Source organism: Trichoderma evansii (genome assembly GCF_050947405.1).
Source record: "Trichoderma evansii strain SZMC 28006 chromosome Unknown GGI43scaffold_29, whole genome shotgun sequence".
NCBI lineage: Eukaryota > Fungi > Ascomycota > Sordariomycetes > Hypocreales > Hypocreaceae > Trichoderma > Trichoderma evansii.
Genome location: NW_028145177.1, coordinates 167,278 through 185,291, shown reverse-complemented (window position 1 = coordinate 185,291; position 18,014 = coordinate 167,278). Strand labels below are relative to the sequence as shown.

The window sequence follows — 18,014 nt, the reverse complement described above, 5'->3', positions numbered from 1 at the left end:
GCAAGCTGCATAAGGCAGCACAAAATGGCAAAAAATGGCAAAAACATACAACAGCCGGTGTTCGCCAGTGGTCACCCACCTGACTACTAATCTGCCGGTTAGTGGCTTGTCTATGGGGGAGCAGACGGGACCCCGAATTTTCCACTACCTATGGTCGTATGTATTTGGTATTCTATAGCAACAACTTATAAGCATTGAACAATCGCCATGAAAGAGGTGCGGTTTGGAAGACAAAGTCATCAGTGTGTATAATTTTAGCTAATTCAGGGATATAAAAGAGATTATTGTCGTTTAGCTGGGTGTTGCGCTTGTTAGATAAAACATTGCATCGGTTTTGCAGTAAGGGATGACAACATAATTTCCTCAATCAATCAGAAGATCCAATTTTAGAGAGCGTAAAAACTTGGGGAGTTCGAATAGCGCCAGCCGCGAGAATAATCTCCTTGCCATGGATCGATCTTGGGCTGTTTCCGAGCTGAACATTGGTGGCTTGCGGCTGTTGGTAATAGGGGGCGGTAACCAAGGTTTTGGTGACGATGGTGATACCATCTAAAGGGAAGACATTATCAGCAATCTCACGGTGACCCTGGCTTCGATACTGAAAGAGGCTACTAATACCACAGGGTTCTAGCATTGCTGCCATTTTTAGGCATCAGCTTAACCCTAACTCCGTACTTCCTGCCACGATGCAAAAGTCTCGTTGCGCAGAGGGAATTCTCGGTGGGTCAAACAATGCCCTGATATGCATAAGACCGTCTGAGCCATACTGCTTGGGGCTGTTGACAGGGGCATCTTCAGTCAGCTTCACGTAGGGGAAGAGACTAGCATAGCTCTAGCGAATGTCGCCGACAGTCTCGACCCAAAGGTCAAGCTGGTCACCACAAATCCATCTGCCTGTTGATCCGTGCTAGTCCATAAGACTTTACAGCTATAGCGTCCTGTGTGGCTAGTTAATGTTATGTAACTAGAGTACGCGAATCTCATATGGCGGGTTTCACCTGAGTTGATGATAGTGTCGCCACCAAGAATCCCCGCACGGCAGATCAATCCGGCGACTCCAAAGCTCGCCTGGGAAATCGTTTGATACCTCTAGCCGCATTTCGCCGCTAATGAAGTCAGTAGAGTTGGGGAAAGCGATGGTCGGGTTGCTTTTAGCGTTACCTCCAGTTTCAATAACAAAGATGTAGATCGAGGAGTGCAAGTGGTGGAGGCAGATTAGACACGACGACCGAGGCTGGAGGGCCATCACCGCTCAGGATGTACTAATCCCAAAGCATGGCAGACGCTTCTTCTGCAGATTTGCAAAGGTATACTGCTCAGATTCGCTCATTTTTTGTAGAGCGGTTAAGCTAGCAAGGTATAAGACCACCGCTCAGGCTCTGGGCTCCAGGAACGCGGATACCTAATCGCATCATCAGCCTAACAGAGTCTGGCTTTTCCGGGGTGGCTTCAGCCTATCCTATCTAGATCTGGCTGAAGAAGAAGGGATCTCCACATCTCGACAGGGGTAGATAGCGACTTCATGCGACGCTTTAGTCCTTGCAAAGCATGAAGCGGTCTACACTACTCTACATCATTATACCTATACCTATTGCTCTTCAGCTCTTGTATGCGTAAGCCTCAGGGGGCCGTGCATCCGTCTTATTCGTCAAGGTTGCTGTGGTGTGCTATCTAAATGGGTTCTTAGTAATAACCTGATGCATCCTTCGACCTTAGGAGTTTTTCTCTTTGATGTGTTGTCAAGATCTAAAGCCTAGCCACTTCCCTTTTAGACGCCTCAGTTCTTGACAGAGTATAAGTTTTAAGAGAGAAGATCACAGTGAAAACGTTCTACGCCTAATTCTTATTCGATTGGCCGTGACTATGCGCTCGCCGCTTTTCTGAAGTGGTCCAGGCCGCAGCCGCCACCAGGGGTCGTTTTAATACTCGTATACAGGCCTCCCCCGTAAACTCATTTGTTAGCCTCAAAAATCTACGCCAGTTATTTTATTGATATTGACTGAGCCGGCCTAGTTCGTCGGAGGATTCATGGAGATTGGTAGTCGCTTTTCATGTAGCATTATAATAGCTATAAACACGCACTTTATCTTTTCCTTTTCTCAATAAAGAGTGTATGTGCAGTGGGATTGGGTCCACCCTTACTATCTTAACCAACCCCTTTCCTTTATCCTATCCGCTTATTTGGGTGTAGATCCAAGCTCCGCACAAGACCTCAATAGGTACCTGCTACAATCATGTCAGGCGACCGGGCCCCATGGTTTAGCAGCGTGGGCGAGAAAGACGGTGCAGCGATACCAACCCCATTACCAATGATTGAAGTTGAATTCCCACCCATCACAAGTTCCGGCTTGGACGTTGTTGTTCTCAGTGTGCTACTGCCTCTGTTTGCAACGGCATGGACAGGATTGAGAATATGGACCCGACGCTTGAGAGGCATTTCATTACTTTTCTTAGAGGATATTCTCTGCTATATTAGCCTGGTGAGTTTACAAAATAATGGATACTTAGGCCTTTAGATCGACAATTGACCGGGAACTTTAAATAGCTGGCATTTTGGGGCGTGAGCATCAGCTATATCTGCAGTAAGTAGGCTTTACGCGCACTCGTGGTAAAAGTATTTCAAATGATGCTGATAGATGCTTCTCAGTGGTTGTTCTTGGGGGTGCCGGATATCATATGCGCCAGCTTCAACTCATACCTACCGGACGATACTTGAAAGCCAGTTTCGCATCTCAGTTACTATATGCTATCAGCTTAGGTTTTGCTAAGAATAGTATTGTGGCTATGCTTAAGCGCATCTTCTTTACCCAATCTTATGCATGGATCGCGAACCTTATTATGGGGCTCAATGTTGTCTGGATGCTTCAAACCATCTTAACTTCTTTCCTAGTCTGTCAACCCGTCAATATAAACTGGGATCCAACTGTACAAGGCCACTGTGGCAACGGGAGGGTAGCCTATGCGTTATTCAGTATCTTCGATATTATCACAGATGTGGCCATTGTTATCCTACCCCTTCGATTGCTTGCGCGTCTGCAGATGGAGAAGATATACAAGATCGCCCTAATAGGCGTCTTTGCTTTTGGCCTTGTGTAAGTCCTCTTTTAGGAATAAGCAACCCAGCCCGATCCAATGCTTAACTCCTAACACACTGATTAGAACTGTCGTATGCACAGCTATCCGCCTTCGCTCTTACTTCTTCCTTGACATAAAAGATCTCACCTTCTCTGGGATTACAGTTATGATTACTGGTGTTATCCAGCTCTGCGTCGCTATTATAGTTGCAACTGCACCTCTCCTCCGTCCTATATTAGATCGTACTATCGGCCGCTGGTTGTCCCTCTCTATTGCAAGAAGCTCGCCACATTCGCCTTCTGATGGCTCTGCCCCTATGGGTGGCTCTCAGGCCAACAAACCTGCAAATACCAGTCTACAAAATGGCATTCATACCCGCTCGAGACTTTCTCCTGGAGGGAATAAGATGTTTCAGAGAATCACAGAGAGTGAGGAACATTTGAATTGGGAGTTGGGCGTAATGAATTCCGATAAGGGGAAAACATCAACGCATGTGGGTTCAGACGGCGAGATCAACGATGAAATAGAGATAGCACCAATGGGACATATTATAATAACACGATCTACAGAAATTACGCAGCATCAGCGAGCTCCATGAATATTATTCTATTTTAAGTTCTTTAGCAAGTTTTTCCGTGGCAAGTTTTTAAAATCCTATATAACCCCCCTTGAAAGAAAGCAAGAGTAGCCCTAAAGATGCCATCAACCACAGCAGAATGATCTAAGAAGGTAGTGCTTCCTTAATATCCGGATCACTAGTAATGTGTGTTCTAACTAGTTTTATAGCCTTGAAGGCCCCAACTAATTTTATGTTGTAAACTTTAGCGCTTACTAGGTAGCTACATAAAGAGGGAGCCTGTCGAGCATTTCTAGATGTCTCTTGGCTGCGTCAATTTTGGGTCGGCCGCAGAAGTCTACGCCTAGGAGCACAAAGCCGTTATTTTTAGCAAAGAGTAAAGGTTTCATAGTCTTGCCGACGAGGGTTGCTCTACATTGCAACATAGTCAAAGGGATCCTAGTGGGGAGTCTCTCCCCAATGCGTCTGCTCACAGGATGATTCTTATCTAGGCAGGCAAATCTTGCCAACGTGCATAATCTTGCCTGGGCGAGTGCTACAGACGCAGGTGTGATACCCAGCTCCATGTACATAATTCACGTTTTTATCATTTCCCAGGCTGGAAGGACCGCTCTAGCCGTCATCTTGAAGCTTTATCCATCTTATTAACTGGGTTTGACATGCTCCTGGTTACTTGTTATGTGTATCCCACAATAAGTGTGTGATAGTTTAGGTGGATTCTTACGGGATTAAGAAAAAAGCTCTTATGCACATAATAAACAGGGAAACTGTATGCCTTTGTACAGACGGAATTGACGCTTAACGAGGTGACACGTGGCCTGAAGGGGGGGCGGATGCATCTAGGCCATTAGAGGGAGTGTGAATAACAAGGTTCTTTGTTTTATGGTTAACTACGTCGGATTCTTGAAAACTTTTAAAAAATAGTCATGCAATGCTACAATAGGTACTTATCTAAACCTGTTGATTCAGTTGTTTTGGAAATAGGAGTCGTCTAATTCCGATATTGGAAGCCAAGGGAGCCGGAAATAGAAGACATTGAACCGCGTTATAGAACTTGACGGGACCCCGAAGTTTCCACTACCTATGGTCGTATGTGATCACCAGTTGGGCTGCAGCTCTTTATATTCCATTGTGCATCAACTTTACATTTCCAATGTCAATAGAAGCGATTAACATGCGACAATGTTTTCTCATAGCTGTTAACTATGCTACCCTTTTCCGGCCTCACCCCTGGTGTTGAGCCTCTAGATTTCTTCAAATACTCTTCAATACAAGCACTATATCGTCAGTTGATCTACACCGGATGCGGTTGTTGTGGGGGCTTTGATTATAGAGCTTTCATCGTCATCGGCAAACGCAGAACTTTTCGATGCTGCAGGAGATACAGTAGCTCCAGGAAATGTGATAAAATCTATATACATTCATTGTAAGTCATGGCAGCGCTTACTACAGTAATGGGAAAAATTACGGTTATACCTATTTCGTTATAATTTGTACTGTAGTTGTATGATCTAGCCTTGCTAGTATTCTAATCCGCCAAGCCTAACCAACCAAACTGACATGAGCCGCTCAAGATATCCTGTCACTTCCGCAGGTCAAACTCTTCCCCTCAATTATCAAAATATCTCTTCAAGCTACACCTTATCTATGAAACCGCACGGGAGTATCCCTAATAGTAGCTTTGCACAGATCTTGCCTGTTCAATAATTATTCTCTTTGCCGATCTGCTTCTGGAGGGCTTTTAATATCTTGTGACCTCACTACTCACTATGCTATGACTGCTGCAGGCTGGGGGATAGTATTGAGTCTATCGCCTTTTAAAGGCAGAACAGCGCCGAATTTTACTGGCGCTAGATAAAAGGAAATGGCATCAGCCAAAACGTCGTTTTCTTCGGCTTCTCTTTTGCCATCTGATACCGAATTCACTTATGAGCGGCCCTCACGCCGACAAGACTTCCACATCGCAATCATTTGCGCTTTGCTACTCGAATACGATGCCGCCATTCTCCTTGTTGACGAATTTTGGGACCAAGATGGGAGACAGTACGGTCGTACCTCTGGAGACACGAATGTCTATAGGAACGGGAGAATTGGCGCACATAACGTTGTTCTCATGCTTCTTCTGAACATGGGCAAGGCCACAGTTGCTGGCTCGGCGGCTAATTTGTGGACAAGCTACCAAAATCTGAAGCTCGTGCTCCTTGTTGGCGTTTGTGGCGGAGTTCCTACTTTGGGCTCTCATGAGGCTCTTCTAGGTGATGTGGTTATTGGTGAAACTATAGTGCAATATGACTTTGGTAGACGATATCCTGGCGAATTAATCCCGAAAGAAGCAACAGAGACTTCTTTAGGCGCCCCAAACAAAAATATACGTAGCCTACTGGCTTATTTCAAAACGAATGCTGGGAGAGACGATCTACGGCGCAACACCGCCAACAATCTCATGGCTTTACAGCGCGCAGCTCTCGCTAGATCCTATCATCAAGATGAATATCATTATCCCGGTCCCATTGAAGACAAGCTCTTTGCTGCGGCATACCGCCACAAACATAGAGAACGCGTTTGCGATTTCTGTCAAGATGAAAGTGATAGATTTTGTGACGAGGCTGCCCAGGCATCTTGTGCTGAGCTAGGATGTGACGAAGACAGGCTAATCCCTAGGCAGCGCTTGTTTATGAAGCGAGATCTAAAACGAGAAGAGGCACAACGCCCAAATATTTTTGTTGGGCGCATCGCTTCTGCAGATACAGTGATGAAATCAGGCGATCATCGTGATCAGATTGCTAGATAATGTCATAGCTTTCGAGATGGAAGGAGCTGGGCTTTGGGATGAGGCTCCTTGTATTGTCGTAAAGGGAATTTGTGACTATGCGGATAGTCACAAGAATAAGATTTGGCAGCCGTTTGCGGCGGCGACAGCTGCAGCTGCAGCTAAAGCTATGCTGGGACAATACGATTTAGCAGACAATCCGCGGCCATTATTGCATGTAATTAGTACTGGTGAGATGAAATCTTTTGTTGGCTTCATTGTAACTATTAACAGGATACTAGACTCTGACAGGCAGGACCGTTAGACGCCAGCGCAGTTGAAGAAGATTATGCATTCAAAACTGGAAAAATCTTCATCTGTCTCTGCACTTGTGCATTTAAAAGGGTCGCCAGCGTTACGGGACGCGATTTTTGATTTTCAAAGTTCACTTAACGATAATCAACGCCAAGAATTACAAGATATTATCGCGATTCCAGATGCCGATGCCGTTCTCATCCTTACCGCCCAGCTCGACTCGCTGAACAGGAATAGGCAAGGCTGTAGTATCGCCAGTCGACTGCATTCTGTCTTGCAATCTGTTAGAGATTTCTCCGCCGTTGTTGAAACATTCATTTCTATGCTCAAGGGAATCGGTCCTCTCTTATGGGGAAATGTGAAGCTTACAATGCTCCTAAGGTTATACTTGCCAAGATACCAGCTGCTAGCACAATGCTTATAATATTAGGCGGCCGTGAAATCTAACCTATACCATGAGGCTCTCTGTAAATTATTCATGGATCTTAGAGACTATTCCCTGCATTGGACTGAGTATCAGATATTATTTCCATCTCCAACACAGCTTCAAAAAGCTCTTTGCAACTTTTATGCGTCTCTTGTGCGCAGCTGCAAACACACAGTGGAAATCACTCAACGTACATGTATGTTGGCTTATCTTGTTACTCATTTAGTTGTGACTAACAGAGAGAAGGGTCAACGTATTTTTTTACCTCTCTTCAGGAATCATTCGAACAAGAGTTTAAGCGAGATGTAGAAGACATCAAGAGATATAGCACGGATGTTAACACAACACTCTATGCTGGAAAAGCACAAGCAGATCACCGAAACCAACGACTCCAGAGTGAGAAGAGAGAAGAAGCTTCAAAAGAAAGAAGGCTAAGAAACCTGTTTTCACGAAATCAGGGGAAATTTAGCAAAGTGGAAGCATGGCAGTTGCAAAGTGACGAGCGGCAAGCCAAGGAGAGGCAACAGCAACTGCTCGACTCTCTTTCCAAGCATGACTATCTTACTCTACTTAAACAAAGCCGTAAGAAGAGGCTTACTGGCACATCAGAGTGGCTATTTCAGACGCGCGAGTTTTCTCAGTGGATCCGTAACACTGAATCTCCTTTACTCTGGTGTTATGGGAAAAGTAAGTGGTCTTTGTATGCCGTTTACATAGTAAGTTATTTAATTATTTATAGTTGGATTAGGAAAAACAATTCTCATGTGAGCGCATTGTTTATATCTTCTGGCGGACGCATATTCTAACCAAAAGCTAGGGCAAGCGTTATTGATAAGCTTCTGACAGAAAAGCGACATCCAGACATTTTTATTTCTTTCTTCTTCGTCCGGTTTGATGATCGGAACTCATTGACTGCGGAAGCCATACTTCAATCAATTATTCAACAGATACTAAACCACACAGGACTCTCTCAAGAAATTGAGTATTTATTAGAAAAGCTACAACTGGCTTCATCCAGTTTAGAAGAAGTTCTTGAACTGCTTTCAAAATTAGCCACATCGTTTCGAATACTTTACATCCTCATAGACGGGATAGATGAATGCGAAAAACAAGATCGCGATGATGTACTTTAGGTTCTTTCCAAGCTTGCGTCTGTTGAATCGACCACGAAAATTTTCCTCGCTAGCCGTGACAGCGTCGCCAGAGAGATGCAGAACAAGTTCCCAACTCATGGCCGTGTTTCTATGAAATGTTCGGCAGCTCAATCAGATATAGTAACATATTTTGAGCACATGGTGCAAGACAAGTTAGAAAGAGAAGAGCTCATAGTTGGAGATGGAACCTAATCGAGGAAATTAAACTGGCACTAAGGGAAGGGGCAGATGGCACGTAAGTCGGGAGATTCGACAACAGCAGTTCGTACGCTTATAGTTATAGGTTCCTCTGGGTGGCCTTCCAAATCGATGAGCTCGGCTTACAGCATTGTGATGATGATATTCGAAAGGCTATTCTCAACCTCCCAAAAAGTTTAGAAGAGACATTTGATAGAGCTGTCGGCCGCATAGTTTCTCGAGGAGAAAAGAGCACAGCCACCGCACAGCAAGTATTCCGATGGGTTGCTGTTTCAAAAGAACCGCTATCTCTTGATCAACTGAGAGAACTTATCTTCATTGGGATTGGACAGCAGTATTCAATGCCAGAGCGCCATTCAAATGGAATTTATAACATCAGCTCGTGGTACGAAAATCTTGTTTATGTTGACGAAGAGTTACAAACCGTGCAGTTTGCCCATCAGACCGTTCGCCAGTTCTTCCTTGAGAAGGCTTCTAAAGCCAGGCATAATCAATTTCACTTGAAACTCGAGAATGCCGATCATCATATCGGCGAGATATGCGTTACATATCTTAACTTTAATGATTTCAAGACAACTCTGGCCCGGCGACAACGGCCTATGCCGCCTATGCTACCTACTGCCATCGCAAGCACAGCTTTGAGATCACAATAAAGGGCCGCTATTTCTTCCATCCCCACTTTGTGGAAATCTAGTTTAGACAATCGAGAGGGTTCAGCAGCTGCCAGTGCTGTCGAATCTTTAGCCTCTTTCCAGCGAAGCGATACCAGAGAAACGAAGGAGCGCCTCCAGGTAGCGTATCCCTTCCTTAGATATGCATCAACTCATTGTATCTTCCATACGACCAGATTTCAGAAAGATAAATCTAAGACCTGGACTCTATGGGAAAGAATGATAGGAGGGACACGACCTCATGGAGAACGTTTGGGGAGAAGCAACATTCAATGAAAGCAGTTCATTTATACTGAACTGGAGCATTAAAAGCCATCATTATGCCCTCATACGACTTTTTTTTCTTGCGGGCAAGATTTCAATTACACTTAGAGATCAGATTCTGGAAAACGCAGCGGCTACAGGCGATATCACCATGCTCGATTTCGTTCTTGATATCCTTTATGAAGGCGAGATTTTAGGATCTGAAGTGATTAAAGCATGTATAGCAGCGATTGCCGGTGGTCGTCTTGATATTGTCGAGCAACTCTTGGCTGCTGGGGCTAATGTAAACTTTGCACCTGCTTGGTATTATGGCCAAACAGCTTTGCAGGCCGCTGCCAAAAATGGTCATAGGGACATTATTTAAAGACTCTTGGCTGCAAGAGCTGAAGCGACTCGTGGGGAGCATGATCAGACAAGCCTGTAGGATACTGGAGCATATGGCCATCTGGACGATTCATGCAAGTAGGAACGAGAATTTAGAACTTCCTATAAACATAATATATCAAACATTACAATATATGACCTGGCTATTTGGTGTGAATTGCTAGACCAGAAACATATATGGTTCAAATAGCTTAGTTTTAAGATAGCTATATGGATCTAGCAGCATCTATTTGAGACTTCAATGCGTTATATAACACGTATAGTCGGCCTCGCTCAAAAGTTTATAAGAGCTAATATCCAAACACAACAATTCAAAGGCTGAGTAGCTGATTTTTAATTACCGCGGCTTTTTCACACTGTTATAATTTTTACCTACTCAGTATGTCGCTTACACAAAGTAAATGGTTTTGCGTATAAACATTTAAGACGCCTATCTATATATATTTATCCTAACCATCCTTTTCCATCCGGCCGAAACCCCGTTCAGCCCTGAACCTATTACAAATAGTTATTTAAGCATAGGAGCGAGAAAATTAGCATCCCCAACGAAACAAAATATACATGTATATGAGCGCGTGTTTTTGCGTGATTATATTGTTGCAGCTTTACTCGACCATCTCTCCAATGAACGGCTTCCTTCCATACACCACGAAAATGGGCATATAAGCGTGTATATGTGGGTTAAGTAGTTCTTCTCGGACTTTGACGAGTGATAGCTAACAATAAGTCAGTAAAAATGATGGTGAAGCGGGAATATCGAGTCTGCTGCTAACCTCAATTTCGTCCTGAGTTCGGCCATATACTCTGCTCATGAGCTGGATGGAGAATCCGTTCAACCCCTGCGAGAAGTTTTGTCCCCACATCCAGCCCAAGTCCTTGAGGCGCTCATCTCTAGGCCATCCGTTGAGTGGTAGTCTGAAGACAAATTGTTCCACCTCAACGAAGCCGACCCTCTCAAAGATTTCCTTTAAACTGGAGCCTAAAGTCGCAGGACGGTTAAGTTTCTCAGAAGCAACTCTCATTTCGTGGAACCATGTGCACATGGGTCCGTTAGGGTCCAAGGTGCCGTCATCGCAGCCGAAAAAGGCTTCTGTTTCCTGTGCCTCGAACCAGCCACCCGGCTCAAGCGCGTCGAAGGCCTGCCGGGCAACCTGTATCTCGAAGGAACTCCAGGAACCGGCAGTGAGTCGGGTGTGTATATAGCCGAACTTATCTGAGTAGCTCCACGGCTCCGATCTGCAAAGTTGCAGTTGATTAGTGGGAGTGATGTTTAAGGCGCGTCTGTTGGTTAGGTACTTACGAGTCTTCGACGTAGAATTCAACATTTGGAGGTACCATTGAGGGCTGGATCGGGGACAGGTCCGTGCCAATAACCCGCGATGAAGGAAATAAGTCGCCCATCTCGACGGCCCAGTCCCCCACACCGGTGGCTATGTCGAGGATGAATTGCGGAGGGTTGGATCTGGAGAGCGGGGCAAAATAGAGCCTGTCGTCAAATAGCTTCTTGATGATGGGCCCTTGGAGCGCTAGTCGATCTTGTTCCGTGAGGTCATTAGGAAAAACGTATGCTGAATATCACAAATGGCCATTGTCAGTTTGACCCAGAGATGAGTTGCTCATAAGGGCGGGTGTCTTACATCCCGCATGGTAAGCGTGATAGGTGCGGCCGAATTCCTCGGGATAGTCCAGTACACTGTCTGATAGAGATTCATCGTCGTCTCTGCGCACGGACACACAAGTAAGTCAGAGTCCAGCAGCGCAGGCGCATGTCTCACAATACGCTTACATTACTCTCATAGATATCTGCTGCGCGTTATCGGGTCAGTATGCTTGAGCGGTAACGGGATTTGGCGGCGCGGGCAACCTACATCAGGCTCAATGGCATCGTGGAAGTTGAATGTGAACTGGAAGTCACTAAGATCCGGCAGAGCATTATGCTCTCCGTGCCTGCGTAGAGAGTTGGGCATGACTCCCATCTTTCGAGATTCAAGGTGCGTGGTTGATTCAGACGTTGCGATGAGGGTCAACGGAAGCCGCCGCAAGATGGTCCATTTTAAACAGTCGAGCTGAAAGCCGGCTAGCGAAGTAACCAGGCCAGGATCGAAAACTTAACTCCACTAGGGAGAGAGGCTAGTCGAAAGAGGCGCCCGCTACTTGTCTGGAAACCTAAGGCTCAAAGCATACGGATCGGGCTCTAGTCATGGGCCTCGCAAAGTCTCCTGGAATTAGTTTTCAGCCGCAGATTGTAATGTCGCCCTACAGTGGCAAATTGCACTGTCCACATCGCCATCTCGGAGGGCCAACGCTGTGGTGTCTCGAGATTCTCGTCCGCAATTGGGTGCCCGAATAGCGCGTTTGCTTGCAGGGGTCGATCGGCTTTACCCAGACACCCGTCGCCGAGAACTCCACTTTGCAATGACACCAAACAATTTTACACCGCTGGAGTCCTGTTAAAGGGGCTAATCCTTCAGATTGGTAACCAATGAGAGACTGTCGCCATCTTTGGCACATGTCACAGCTGCAGAAGTGTGGACTGTAACCCGAGAAATTGGGATTGTTTACCTAATAATGGCCGCTCTCTTCTGCTTGTGGCTTGCAATGCCTTTTACCAGATTTTATTTTACTTTCTGACAGGTACTCGGTACACGGCTAGCATACATTGAGTTAGGGGCATGTTCTGCGTTGTTCTGCATTGTCCTGCGTTGTCTCTCTACTCATCAACAAGTGACAACTTCCCATAGACCTTCATGTTGCCTTTCTTCGTAAAGCCCACCATGTACTCTCGAACAACACGAATGTCATCTGGCGTTGTATCAACCAGCTCTAAATTAAACCGGCGTACAAAAGCAGCAACAGCGAGAAACAATTCCATGTAAGCGAGACTAGAGCTTTGGTCAGCAAAGGGCAATGCAGGCTATAATTCGGGATCACATGGGTGAAGTTATAATTACTTTATTCCAATACAGTTTCTGCTTCCTTTGGTAAAAGTCACTAGATGCTTCTTGAGATTTTGACCTTTTTGGGCCGCTTCAATCCATCTCTCGGGGCGGAAGGCTTCTGGGTCGGGGAAGATTGTAGCGTCCTTGTGGACGAAATAGGAGGCACTGCTCATTGGAGTCTTCGGCATAATATTAGACAACTAGGCAGACCGAGATGAGAGGGGAGATGATTAGGCATTTATCGCTTACTCCTGGAGGAATGACATAATTCTTGTATGTTAGAGTCTCTGTCGGGGCAACGCGCGTGTACCGCCCTACTATTGGAGAACCTATACGCAGGGATTCATTGATGAAAGCATCCTAGTGGTAAGTCATAAGCAACAAATCGCTGCGTCCAGGGGTGAAGATGATCTTTTTACATACTAGATAAGGTAGGCGCTCGAGCTCAATCCAGGTCGGTGTGCTGTCCGGCGTAGGCATCAGCTGTTTCAGCTCTGCCTGTAGCTTGTCTCTCACCGTATTATCCCGGGCAAGGTGATAGAAAGCAACAGTTAGCACAGTCGCTGTTGTTTCTGTTCCGGCACCAATGATACCAAAAGCTTCATCTCTTTTCCGATGGAAAGTTCTTTCTTGTGGCGGGATGCTCGGATCCGCCAAGGTGGCAAGCATCGATTTCCTTTTGTCCGTCGAAGAGCCATTCTGCGCATATTCTAAGAAGGATTCAAGGAATCCAAATAGTCCCGCTTTTCCTGGCATAAGAATAGCTAGTGTTCGTGGTGAAAGGAAAGTCGATAAGGTTACTAGCCAGGGGAAAAATCGGGAAATATGGGTAAAGCTCGCAGCATCCGCAGTAGCTATGCGGACATCATTACGGAAGTCGGGATCATCTATAAACCCCCAGTGCTTGCCGCAGCAGTAAGAGGTGATAACATCAGAGGTTAGCGCCGCGAAGGCATCATCAATGGATACTGTAGACTGGGCAATCCGAAATCCATCCAGGCGTTTCATGAGCGTCTGCACTCGTTCATTTATCATATCTGAAAGCTCCAGCACAGAACGCCTTGAAAAGAAATCTTTCAAGATACCTCGGCGAAGGTGGTGAACCTCATGGCTCACAGCCGCCACCATAGAGCCGGGCAAGGCATATGTAGGCACGAACTTAGGATCTTTCTCTCTCTTTCGGCTACTTGAAGCATAGATTTCATCATAGAAAGTAGGGTCGCTAATGTGAACCTCACGAGGGTTGATGCGAATTATGGGTCCTAAGTTGTCCATTTTTTAGTAGTGTCACTTGAAGATGGTTGCAAAATACGTCTAACCATATTGCTGGTGCATCTTCTCCATTTCAAACAAGTATTTGCCCCCCAGAATGACATTGTAGTAAAATTCATAGAGATGTGAGCATGCCGCCAGCTTTGGGCCGGGAATATGGGACAGCTGGTGGAAATACAGGCGGTATATGGTCCTGATGCTGAAATAAGCACCCAGAGCCGCAATTGCGACCCAGAGACGGAGCAGATCCTCTAGCATGATGATGGTGTTTTCATAAAAATCTCGAATCCTATATTATGCGTCAAAGATTGTGGCCTGCGTGACTCTTGCAATCAAGACGCCGAGAACAATGGCGTGGTTATTGTTGCTTGGAGAGAGCACAAAGTGCCCGTGAAATTGCCCGTGGAATAGGTGCGCAGATCTCCTCAACCCGGCCAAATGGAATTAACTGTAGGTAGTACTCCGGCACACATGCCACCGTCGCAAAAACGCAAGCACAGAGTGGTGGCATCATAGAAATCATGCCTCTGCCGGGGGTTTTCTTGAAAGCGGGATTTTTATTTATGACAGCCTTGGCTTGGACAACGCTAATGCAACCTTCAGCTCTTGAACCACGATGATAGCTAATCTATGGAAATCTTTTATAAACGTGTTTTCCACTTAAATGTGACCTGTACATGCATGAAACTTACCCTGCCTTGGCATGGTTAGATGCATGCATGACCAAAAAAGAAAAAGGATGCGCCAATATTTCTCACAAGTAGAGAGCTGGAAGCCAATCAGCAGAACCAAGCCCTCCACAATGGCTCCGAAAATAATGACAAGATACCATAATGGTACAGCCACCTTCGGTGATGACGGTATTTGAGGATTTCGGGACACATAAATATGTAACCAGAGGCCAATCATATCGTTCTGTATGGGCCAGGTAGATGTGCCCGTCAAATCAACTGACCACGAGCACGCCCATGCCATTACAAATGTTACTTGTATGATACACTATTATGCTTTGGCTCTCACCTGATCCAGCTCGAGTCCAATACGGAATACTTCCGTTGATCTCAGTTTCATAACGATATATCCAGGCTGTAAATATCCGCCGATTTCAGTGTTTACGAGCCCTTCAAGCGTATTTGACCCCGCAGATATCGTCCGACCTCCGGTATGGAGTACTAGTAATCCGGATGGAGAACAATGTACGAGGGTCAACCAACACACCGTTACCTTGCTGATAACGCGATACTAGCTAGCCAATGAAGAACGTGAAACTACTGATCCATTTTGCTAAACACGATGCCCGTAACCCATCTGCCGCCCGGGCATCAAGAGAAGCCGGCGGACACGATTCCCCGCCGTTATGCCACTATAAAAGCGTATATAAGTAGCCGCAGTTGCCCACATTTATGCGCAGCGTGGGTAGAAATATCACTTTCTTACTGTCAAATTGTATAAAAAATGTCTAAGCTAAAAAATCGTGTTTCTCTTTGGCCTCCAGAAGGCCAGTCTTGGAGCGGTGTTACACTGAACGATGCCAACATCACTGTATGCCAGTCATGCAAGATGAGTATCTGTTGGCAGGGCGTGGGGGTCTGTGTTGGATGCGCCTCGGGACTTGAACGGCCCCTCCCAAGCAAATTTCTGAGACAACTGCGTGAAGAACTTGCATGCCGCGACGCCACTGTTGCACTGCGTTCCTTGGATGGAAGTGGACGAGTCGTGCATCACGGAGGGGTGGAGCGGCCCGGAAGGTGTGAAGACAAGTCCCGCAGGGCTGATCTGTGCGACACCATCTCATTGTACGGATTAAAAAACGGTTGGTCTGCTTGGGCGCTTGATAAGGCTGCGAGACAACTGCGTGAGCCTGAGGGGTCAGATACTGCTGCCATTGGTGTGTATAAGCGCCAGCAGCCAATCGAAGACGACGTTGGGCCGATGAGGCACTGGTGTTCCTGCGGCAATCGGAAACACGAATCGACTGGACAGTCGCAGGCCGTGCTGATCGAAGTGACTATTGGAAAATTAACGAGCCAGCCCGAGGCATCTGCCGGTCAGCTTAGAGCATCAGCGAAAAAGCTTAGATCGTTGAAAAACCAGCCTGTTGAAACGACGAGACAGCTTAGATCGGCCACCAGACGGCTTAAAGCATTCAAGAGCCAGCCCGGAGCTACAAATGGCACTTCAAATGGCACTCCAAAACCAGAGAAACCAAGTCGAGTTCTCACGAAGGAAAAAATTGACCTTGCATATGAACGTTGCATGTGGTCGGGAGCGACGCCGGAAATCTTTGCGGATATAATGTGGCTGGCCGGGCCGGGCCGCAGTCACATCGCTAAAGAAGGCGGCAAAGCCAGCGAGGAAATAGCCAAGGGCGCGCGTGGCTCGGTGGAAACTGTTTTGCTGCATTATTTCTTCCTCAACAACCACGTCAACACGCTTGAGCAAGGGCTGGAGCTTTTGCTGCTTGGGGTTTATCTCACGGCCCTGGATCATGGCCGTGTTCGGGATAGCGACTTTACAGAATTCGCCGGCGAGCTTGCGCGCCACGTAAACCTGGGCCGCTTCACTATTTCGTTTCTCGAGCTTATGGTGCAGTTTGGGCCGTCCGTCCTGGACTGGCACGCCGGATGCATATCGACTCTGGGCTTGATGCGAGGCCTGGAATTGCGCTCTTGGGCGTATGGAGTCCAGTGGGATGTCCTCATGCATTATGAGCTCGGCAGCGAGGACGATTGGGAAGAGAAGCTCCCGCCGTGGATGTGCGTCGCAGCAGCTCTCGGCCATGATGTGGGAGATCTATGCTCGGATACCCGGTTAGGCTCCACGGACAACTGCTACTTTGCGGTGGGTGCCGTGGCTGGATACGAGGGTGTGGCAGCCTGTATGGACATCTTGTGCGATGCGCTCGAAGCTGTCGTGCTCCGCGATACCCGCGGGAAGATTGATATTGGATGCATTGCCGGCAGTGCGTGTGCAACCTTCGAGCGGTCTGGTGGAGACCTGTGTGCGTGCTCGAGCGATACGAGTTCGCCGAACTCGTGCGAGGCCTTGGGCCTGCTATCCAACCTGTGCAGCGACCGTAGGATTCGTCCTGACGATGCGGCTGACCTGCTGAATCTGAGGGATGCGGTGAGACAGCGGTGTCAAGAACTGCCTCGACCTCGCCAAGCTAGAACGGCTCATCTCGACCATGAAGATCGTGAAGAGGCATATGCAGAGGCTTTGAGAGTCATAGGAACAGGCGAGAGCGGCAAGTCCGCCCATGCACACCTTCAACTGGCATACTCAAGCGCGGCCAAAGATATGTGCGGATTTCTGCGGAGAAGGGCTGCTTATCTTCGCCAGTGTCTTGGATCAAGCAAGGATGTGCTAGACCTGAGCGGTGATTGCATGTGCGGCGGAGAGTGCAGCTTATGGTGAGGCTGGGGCTGAGATGGTTTTAATTGCTGGTGCTTCGACGAAGTACCTCCTCATTCTTTAACAGAGGCTGGGGGGCTTGTAAGCTTACGACGAATTGAAAGAATATGGACTAGTACACGTAGATTATATTCCAGTAAGATTCTCATTGGATCAAAAATAAAATAGCCATGTAAAATGTTGCTTTTGTTCAAATTGGCGGTCTATCTAGTTTGTTAGCCACTTACATGCTTTCATTTCCATAATTAATGTAGTAAATGAGATCAGATAAAAGAAAAGACAACATGTGATCAAACATTTGTGGATAAAAAGTCATTAGTAAATATTATCAGTTTCATTACGTTATTAGAGCAGCCAAATGATGCATTTCTGTTCTGCGATATCTGATCAAATTGCTTGCCCACTAATACTACATGCGGTCACTAACATCGTTGACACATAAGTGGGTGGGTTAACCCATAGACATACCAGAGGCTTTGCATCAGATGACCATATCTCAAACAATTACCTAATGAAATTAGCGGTGCTACAAAATTTAGCCACTTGCCCAAAATTCTGTCTTCTAGCAGGGAAAA

General features: G+C 46.5%; 7 protein-coding genes across 7 annotated transcripts; 3 read left to right on the top strand and 4 right to left on the bottom strand.

Moving 5' to 3' along the window:
- Nucleotides 1–367: 367 nt before the first annotated feature.
- Nucleotides 368–643, bottom strand: GGI43DRAFT_388073 (uncharacterized protein; the record flags this gene model as incomplete). Its single annotated transcript, XM_083204016.1, has 2 exons — nucleotides 368–549; nucleotides 619–643. The coding sequence occupies 2 exons, from the start codon at nucleotides 641–643 to the stop codon at nucleotides 368–370; spliced, it is 207 nt and encodes a 68-aa protein (XP_083056040.1).
- Nucleotides 644–2,234: 1,591 nt separating this feature from the next.
- GGI43DRAFT_430956 (uncharacterized protein) lies at nucleotides 2,235–3,673 on the top strand (the record flags this gene model as incomplete). The annotated part of the gene is made up of 4 exons (XM_083209352.1): nucleotides 2,235–2,480; nucleotides 2,546–2,582; nucleotides 2,648–3,092; nucleotides 3,160–3,673. 4 exons carry the CDS (start codon nucleotides 2,235–2,237, stop codon nucleotides 3,671–3,673), a joined length of 1,242 nt encoding a protein of 413 aa, XP_083056039.1.
- A 103-nt stretch (nucleotides 3,674–3,776) lies between these two features.
- On the bottom strand, nucleotides 3,777–4,515 carry GGI43DRAFT_416870 (uncharacterized protein). Its single transcript, XM_083207353.1, has one exon. It carries the CDS (start codon nucleotides 4,222–4,224, stop codon nucleotides 3,907–3,909), a length of 318 nt encoding a protein of 105 aa, XP_083056038.1. The 5' UTR covers nucleotides 4,225–4,515; the 3' UTR covers nucleotides 3,777–3,906.
- Nucleotides 4,516–5,516: 1,001 nt separating this feature from the next.
- On the top strand, nucleotides 5,517–9,794 carry GGI43DRAFT_425900 (uncharacterized protein; the record flags this gene model as incomplete). The annotated part of the gene is made up of 11 exons (XM_083208565.1): nucleotides 5,517–6,401; nucleotides 6,460–6,681; nucleotides 6,727–7,017; nucleotides 7,419–7,830; nucleotides 7,883–7,907; nucleotides 7,961–8,171; nucleotides 8,277–8,449; nucleotides 8,479–8,532; nucleotides 8,581–9,037; nucleotides 9,206–9,286; nucleotides 9,393–9,794. 11 exons carry the CDS (start codon nucleotides 5,517–5,519, stop codon nucleotides 9,792–9,794), a joined length of 3,213 nt encoding a protein of 1,070 aa, XP_083056037.1.
- Nucleotides 9,795–10,195: 401 nt separating this feature from the next.
- Nucleotides 10,196–12,111, bottom strand: GGI43DRAFT_416860 (class I SAM-dependent methyltransferase). The gene is made up of 6 exons (XM_083207352.1): nucleotides 11,683–12,111; nucleotides 11,601–11,620; nucleotides 11,452–11,534; nucleotides 11,115–11,382; nucleotides 10,588–11,050; nucleotides 10,196–10,530 (listed from the first exon to the last, which is right to left on the bottom strand). The coding sequence occupies exons 1-6, from the start codon at nucleotides 11,788–11,790 to the stop codon at nucleotides 10,420–10,422; spliced, it is 1,053 nt and encodes a 350-aa protein (XP_083056036.1). The 5' UTR covers nucleotides 11,791–12,111; the 3' UTR covers nucleotides 10,196–10,419.
- Nucleotides 12,112–12,271: 160 nt separating this feature from the next.
- GGI43DRAFT_416857 (cytochrome P450) lies at nucleotides 12,272–14,654 on the bottom strand. Its single transcript, XM_083207351.1, has 5 exons — nucleotides 14,073–14,654; nucleotides 13,177–14,015; nucleotides 13,003–13,113; nucleotides 12,766–12,932; nucleotides 12,272–12,696 (listed from the first exon to the last, which is right to left on the bottom strand). Exons 1-5 carry the CDS (start codon nucleotides 14,281–14,283, stop codon nucleotides 12,525–12,527), a joined length of 1,500 nt encoding a protein of 499 aa, XP_083056035.1. The 5' UTR covers nucleotides 14,284–14,654; the 3' UTR covers nucleotides 12,272–12,524.
- Nucleotides 14,655–15,215: 561 nt separating this feature from the next.
- Nucleotides 15,216–17,544, top strand: GGI43DRAFT_229694 (uncharacterized protein). Its single transcript, XM_083200487.1, has 2 exons — nucleotides 15,216–15,221; nucleotides 15,272–17,544. The coding sequence occupies exon 2, from the start codon at nucleotides 15,481–15,483 to the stop codon at nucleotides 17,440–17,442; it is 1,962 nt and encodes a 653-aa protein (XP_083056034.1). The 5' UTR covers nucleotides 15,216–15,221; nucleotides 15,272–15,480; the 3' UTR covers nucleotides 17,443–17,544.
- The last annotated feature ends 470 nt before the right edge of the window (nucleotides 17,545–18,014 follow it).

Coding starts and splice junctions, on each gene's coding strand:
- GGI43DRAFT_416870 (XM_083207353.1), bottom strand. CDS start 4,224: ATGTACATGGAGCTGGGTATCACACCTGCGTCTGTAGCACTCGCCCAG.
- GGI43DRAFT_416860 (XM_083207352.1), bottom strand. CDS start 11,790: ATGGGAGTCATGCCCAACTCTCTACGCAGGCACGGAGAGCATAATGCT. Junction 11,621..11,682: donor ACGATGCCATTGAGCCTGAT/GTAGGTTGCCCG, acceptor GATAACGCGCAG/CAGATATCTATGAGAGTAAT. Junction 11,535..11,600: donor CAGATATCTATGAGAGTAAT/GTAAGCGTATTG, acceptor GTCCGTGCGCAG/AGACGACGATGAATCTCTAT.
- GGI43DRAFT_416857 (XM_083207351.1), bottom strand. CDS start 14,283: ATGCTAGAGGATCTGCTCCGTCTCTGGGTCGCAATTGCGGCTCTGGGT. Junction 13,114..13,176: donor TCGAGCGCCTACCTTATCTA/GTATGTAAAAAG, acceptor ACTTACCACTAG/GATGCTTTCATCAATGAATC. Junction 12,933..13,002: donor ATTATGTCATTCCTCCAGGA/GTAAGCGATAAA, acceptor ATTATGCCGAAG/ACTCCAATGAGCAGTGCCTC.
- GGI43DRAFT_229694 (XM_083200487.1), top strand. CDS start 15,481: ATGTCTAAGCTAAAAAATCGTGTTTCTCTTTGGCCTCCAGAAGGCCAG.